We start from the raw sequence: 6,000 nt of genomic DNA, 5'->3' as shown, positions 1-6,000 counted from the left end.
GCGAATCGGACACATATTCGAGAATCGCGGCTTTCCCGAGGGAGCAGGAGAGGCGTCGCAGGACTGAGGCTCACTGAGATCCACCGAGGATTTCAACGGAGTAAAGCTCATTTGCAGGTTGCTCTGCGGGAGGTGCTGTGAAAAATGGCTAGAAAAGATTGTAGGTCGTTTCTTGATGAATTAACATTAATTGGAGTTGTGATGGCAGATGCTTTATACTCGCTTGTTTGCTTTTAAAAGAGACCGGGAGGGAGAAATGTACAAAAAAACAACCCTTAGGAATTTGCATCGAAAACGTTGCAACAAGGGCAATCTGTAACACTTTCCTCTCGTTGGCAGGAGAGCAGCCCCATATCGAAAGATCCCTTTGCCAAGCGATTCACTCCGGTTTTATCCCTCTTTTTAAACGCGACACTCACATCCATTTCCATCCGGACCTTCCGAGGCCTTCCAAGAAAAGACACCGACCGCGCGGCCTTCAGGGCGCAGGCGGAAAATTCCCCGGCTGCATTCCAGTCATCCCGTGTCGCCTCCCCGACCCCACAGTCTCGTGGCCAAAACCGGGCGGCCGGGTCACGTGCTGCCGAATGGTCTTTTGATCTGCGGGGCTGCCGGCTCCAGACGGGAGGGGCGGCCGTGGCCTTGGGGAGGGGAAAAGTAAAAAAAAAAAAAGAAATACATTCTTGTCTTGCTCCGCGCAGCCCCGACCCACGCGCAGCCCCGCCGCGGACCCGTGGCTCCGGGGTCCCCAAGGCGGGCGCCGGTTCTTCCGTGGGCGCGGGCGCGTCAGAGGCCGGAGAGGCCGGCCCGGCACTCCTTGAGCACAGTCTGGGCGGGGGCGGCGGGAGGGGCGCGCCATCACACCAGCCCGCTCATCTGGGAGCGCAGGAAGGGCCCCGCGGCGGCGGGGAAGGGGGCCAGCGGGAAGGCGACGCCGGCGGAGACCCCCACCAGCGGCGGGGAGGCGTGGGGCTGCGGCGGCGGCGGCGGCTGCAGGGGAAAGCAGCCGAGCAGGCCGGCGGCCGGCGAGTTCTCGTGGTAGAGGATGGGGACGCGGACCAGTCTCTGGGCCGGGTGGGCCAGGTTGGCGGCCTCCAGGTCCGCGGCCAGCTGCCGCTTCCACTTGTTGCGCCGGTTCTGGAACCAGATCTTGACCTGCGTCTCGGTGAGGTGGAGCGAGGCGGCCAGGCCGGCGCGCTCGGCGCTGCTCAGGTAGCGCTTCACGTCGAAGGTGGACTCCAGCTGGAAGACCTGGCTGCGGCTGAAGACCGTGCGCGTCTTCTTCTTGCGCCCCGCCGCCCGGGCCTCGCCGCACTCCGCCGCCGCCCCGCGCTCCTCCGCCGGGCCGCCGGACGCCTCCTCCGGCCGCGGGGCCGGGCTCAGCGCCGGGGCCGCTTGCCTGTCCGAGCCCGCGGCGGCGGCGGCCGCCTCCTCGGAGATCTCCGGCGAGTCTCTATCGCTGGCTGCAGAGGAAGGCAAAGGAGAGCGCGCGTGAGGAGCCGCCTGCCTGCACGAACCCGTCTGCTAAGGCCCACAAGGTCACTGGGAGGGAGACACCCCCCCCCATGGCCTTCTGCGCCCCACCGCCTCCTGCTTGGACGCCCGAGCCGGCAGCAACCGGACTGCTCTGGCTACGTCCGAAGCATCCTTACCTGGAGGGTAGGTCCACTAAAATCCGGGAGGCCTACTTCAAAGGAGACCCGCTGCTCCGGAAACCCCGCTCCAGATGCCCCCCTCGAGTTTTCGTTGTCTCTGCCAGCCAAGACCCCCGGGCGCCCGGGCCCTCGCAGCCCCAACCCAGGCAGACCGAAAGCCCCATCAATAGGAGGAGAGGCTCCAACGTGCCCGAGGATCCGGCCTCCTCCGTCGGGAGTCGGCCCCCGGAGAGGCCCGCCGCCCAGCTCGGGCGCTTCAGGAGCGGGTTGTGGTCCAGGATCCGGTTACAGCCCGCGGATCGTTCATCTCCTCCCTAAAGGAAACCGGACGGGTGTTTGCAGTCCCCCCACCAAACCTGGGAGAGGGACCTTTGCGGGGAGCTGGGCCAGGGGAAAGGCCCGGCGAGCACAGCCAACACCAAGCGAAGGAGGACCCGAGGAGGCTCCGGCGGCGCGGGCGGCGGCACAAAACTGGCCGGGGGGGGGGGGCACGGAAGAGGCGCTCCTCCGCCAAGTCAGGCCAGGCGTGCGGGGACGCCTTCGTGTAAGGAAGCTGCCCCCTTGGCCGGACTGGGCGTGGGGAGGGGACGGGTCGCAGAGACCGAAAGGCGACCTTCGTGGCCGATGACCACCCCCGCCCCCGCCGGGCTGCCCGGGAGATCGGCCCGCAGGCAACTCCAGGACTGGCCACCCTCGGGGGAAGCCCAGGCCCAGAAGCCCACGCCAGAGGCCCTGGCGGGGGGAGTCGGGGATGGGCTGGGCCTGCAGTGGCCTTTGGCCCCGCGCCCCCCGGCGGGCAGCTGTCAAGGGGGCTCCCCGCGGCGCAGGCGGGCCGGTCGGACGAGAGTTGCCCCGCCGCCCCCCGCGACTTACTCTCCGGGCTGGCGCATCCGATGAAGGCCACGCGCGCCCCTCGGTACCAGTCCAGGGCGCTGCCGTCGCGGGGCGGGCGGGCGGGCGGGCCGAGCTGCAGGCGGGCGGCGCGGCACGGGCAGCAGGCGAGGGCGCAGGGGCTGCGGGGCAGGCCGGCGGGCAGGCGCCGCTCCCCGGGCCCGCCGCCCGCCCCGCCCGCCCCGTCTTTGGCTTCGGCGCCCAGCAGGTTGGCGATGAAGAAGGAGGAGACCCGCGCCGAGGCCGAGCGCTGGCTGTAGGGCGCCTCGTCGGGCATGGTGGCAGGCCCCGGCCGCCCGCCTGCCTGCCTGCCTGCCTGCCTGCCTGCCTGCCTGCTGCGCTCCGCCCGGCGCGGCCCGGCCCGGCCTTTCTGCGCCCGGCGCCCCCCCCCCCGCTGCCCCCCCCCGCGGAGGCGCGGGTCCTGCGCCGGAGGCCAGGGGCGGAAAGGCGGCCGCCCGGCGGTCCGGCGGGTTTCAAGCGCCCAGCGCAGCGCGGATTGGACGAGGCGGGCGGCAAATGGGAGGCGGGCAGAGGGGCGCTCCGAGCGGCCAGGGCGCGCGCCTCTGCTCGGCGGCGCGCGCTCCCGGGGCCCGGCCGCTCGCGCGTCGCCAGCCTCGTTATTTAGGTCAATCGGGGAGCACCGCAAAAGGCAGGCGGGGGGAGGGGAGGGGCTCGCCGGCTGCCACTCGGGGCCAGAGGAGGCCGGCCCCATCCCCGCCCGCCCATTGGTCCTCCTGGAGCCGAGGACGGGCCGGCCCACCAATGGCAGCCTCCGCCGTGGAAAGAGGCCGGCGACGAGAAGGGGGCCCTGGGCTGCTCCCCGTGGACGAGCTCCCCTCCCCCCGCCGTCGGAACCCCCCCCCCTCACTGCCGGGCATCGCCCGCGTCCGCCTCCAGCGCCCGGGCCGGCAGCCCGGGGGGGGGAGGGGGGCGGGAGGCTGCTGGGGGCTGCCCCGCGCTGGCCGGAGGGGCCGCGGGAGGGGAGGGGAGGGGAGGGGGCATCCGCGCGGCCTCCCAGCCGGCGCCGCCGCCGGTCGCGTGAGTGGCCGAGGGGCGCCGTCGGGGAGCCGTCGGGAGGGTGCGCCGCTGCCTCGCCGGCTGTAACCCCGGGGCTGGCCGGGACCAGCCAGAGAGGAGCCCAGGAGCCTGGGCAGCGTTCGGCCCCCAGTCCGGCCGGCTCCCGCCGGAGAGCCGGAGAGGAGCCCGCCCCGCCTCCCCAGGGAAACTCGCCGGGGCGGCCCCCGGCCGGGAGTCCTGCGCCAGGGGGGCAGCAGTCGCCAGGCCGCCGGAGAGAAGAAGCCTTCCGGCTCCGGACGGGCAGCGCGGCCGGGGAGGTCAGGGCCCTGCCCCAAAGAGCAGCTCTGGGGGAGCGGCGCCGGGCTGGGGGCCCCCTCCGCTCTGCCCCCGCCTGCCTCGCTGCCCAGCCCAGCGCAGAGGGGCCCGCCGCCGCCGCCGCCGCCGCCCCGACAGCCAAACGCGCCTCCCCGCGCAGCCCGAAGCGCCCCACGTCCAGCAGGCCGGCCAGCAGGCGCCCTCGGGCAGAGGCGGCGGCGGCGGCGGCGCCAGGGCGGGCGGCTGAGCAGGGCCGGGCCGTCGTGCCCCCGGCCGGCTTCTCGCCCACGAAGGGGCCCCGGACACGCACGAGCCAAGGCCGGAGAGCGCCGCGGCCCGGGCCAGGCTGGGCGGGGGCCGCTCCCGGGGCCGGCGACGGCTCCCCCTCGGGTCCGCCCTCGAGGAAGGGCCCGCGGATGGCATGCGGGGTCGCCTCACGCCTGCGCCACCCCCACCCGGGTTTGGTGCAAAAGCCGGCAGGGCGTTAAGAAACCCCAGGAGCCCAAACGGACAAAAGGGCGCTTTTATTTCGAAGGAAAGGAATAGATGGCTCCTCCTTCTGAATTCATATGAATAAATGTGAGATCGACTCAGGCGAAGGAAGGAAGGAAGGAAGCTTTATTTGTTAGGATACGTTCAACCCGCAGTCTCATTGAAATGTTTGCCGCAAGATGAGTATTTGAGCCCTGCGGTTCAACTGCGTTGGAAACTGGAGGTTGGGGGTGTTGGTTTGACTATTTTGCCCCCTGTAATGTTTGTCTAGATTGGATAATTTATGATCTATTGCAGAAACATTTGTGAATTGTTCCAGACAGAGTTCGTTCAAGAACTGGAAAGAGGACAGCAAAAGAAACGGAGACGCCCACCGGCGCGCCTCTGGCCAGGGAACCGCGCTCGACACCTCGGCCTTCCAGCCATTCGGGTCCACCGACCTCGACTTCCAGCTTTCCACCCCAACGAGCACGCCTGAGGTTGCTGCCCGGACCCCGATCCGCAGCCCGCGCCCCCAGACCCGCCCCAGAGACCCCGCAAGCGCCGCGGGACGCAGCCGGACGCCTCCCCGCCCGTCCTCCCTGCCCTTCTGGGACGAGGGGACCAGGAAGGCAGGAAGGCAGCGAGAGGGAGAGACACCGAGAAAGACAGAGAGAGACACCTTGAGGACTTCCCGTTCGCCGCGCTGGAGGTGTCTTGCAGGGCACCTGACTCTCCGGAGCGCCGCGGGGTTGGGGCCCGAGGCCTGCCCCGGGGAAGGTGGTGGTGGGGCGGGGGGTTCTGAGGCCGGCACTGGCCTTGCCCTTCAGCCCCCCTGGGGTTGCTCTCCGGAAGGCTGGCCTCAGCTGGGTGCCCCCAGCGGGAGATTCGGGCAAGGAGGACCTCCCGGCTGCTTCTGGCCCCACGGCTCTCGTGCCCGAGCATCGCCCCGGCCGGCGGCCTGCCGTCCGTTGAGGACCGCGGCCTCCACCAGAGCGGGCCCGGCAGGGCCAGGCACCCCCGCCCCGCCCCGCCCGACTCGCCGGGGGTTTGGGTTCGGTGGCTGCTTTGGGTGTGGAGGGAATTTGTAAAAGAAAAACCGCGCCGTTTGAATGCTCCCCTGATGTTTGCGCCTGGCGGGGGCCCGCAAAACCACGCCGCTCCGCAGAGGATGAACCCCGAGCCCGGCCGCTGGACTTCGGCTTCTGGGATTGGTGAGTTACACGTCATCTGTTTTATTTGGTCATTGATGTCTGATTTACCTGATTGACAGTCCTCCTTTCTCACGGGGCCTCGGGGCGGATGGCCCCGAGCAAGTCACGAGAGTAACAGCAAGGAAATAGTCGAGCCGTTCATTCCCCAGGCGAGGCGCGCGCGGGTTGCGGCGGTCTGGAAGCCCCCAGAACCGAAAAGGTCGAACTGGAGCCCGCCACGAAGCCACAGCAGACAGAAAGGCCGGACTGGGATCCTACTACGCAGCAGGATCGGCCGCACGCAGCCCCTGACCAGTTGTCGGCATCATCAGTTCCAGACCGGTTTGGTCCCGGGCCGCCCTTTTCCCTGCGCCGAGGAGCCCTCGCCAATCGCCCTCTTCAGCCCCTGCTGCCCACCGGAGCTGAGCTGTGGTGGCCGAGCAGGGGGGGGGTCCTCC

At 70.0% G+C, this 6,000-nt stretch overlaps 2 protein-coding genes across 2 annotated transcripts in view; one reads left to right on the top strand and one right to left on the bottom strand.

Annotated features, from left to right (window-relative positions):
* Window positions 1-858: 858 nt before the first annotated feature.
* Window positions 859-2,823, bottom strand: HMX1 (H6 family homeobox 1). The gene is made up of 2 exons (XM_056855834.1): window positions 2,529-2,823; window positions 859-1,463 (listed from the first exon to the last, which is right to left on the bottom strand). Exons 1-2 carry the CDS (start codon window positions 2,821-2,823, stop codon window positions 859-861), a joined length of 900 nt encoding a protein of 299 aa, XP_056711812.1.
* Window positions 2,822-6,000, top strand: part of LOC130482422 (collagen alpha-1(I) chain-like) — a 27,283-nt gene continuing 24,104 nt past the window's right edge. The window contains exons 1-4 of the mRNA XM_056855127.1: window positions 2,822-2,844; window positions 2,959-4,337; window positions 4,668-5,100; window positions 5,205-5,563. Coding sequence (XP_056711105.1) covers window positions 2,822-2,844; window positions 2,959-4,337; window positions 4,668-5,100; window positions 5,205-5,563 — 2,194 coding nt within the window. The remainder of the gene's footprint in view (window positions 2,845-2,958; window positions 4,338-4,667; window positions 5,101-5,204; window positions 5,564-6,000) is intronic.

The sequence above is a fragment of the Euleptes europaea genome, chromosome 9 (assembly GCF_029931775.1).
Source record: "Euleptes europaea isolate rEulEur1 chromosome 9, rEulEur1.hap1, whole genome shotgun sequence".
Classification (NCBI taxonomy): Eukaryota; Metazoa; Chordata; class Lepidosauria; order Squamata; family Sphaerodactylidae; genus Euleptes; species Euleptes europaea.
The sequence above is the reverse complement of the archived record's forward strand: the minus strand, read 5'-3'. Positions and strand labels throughout refer to the sequence as shown.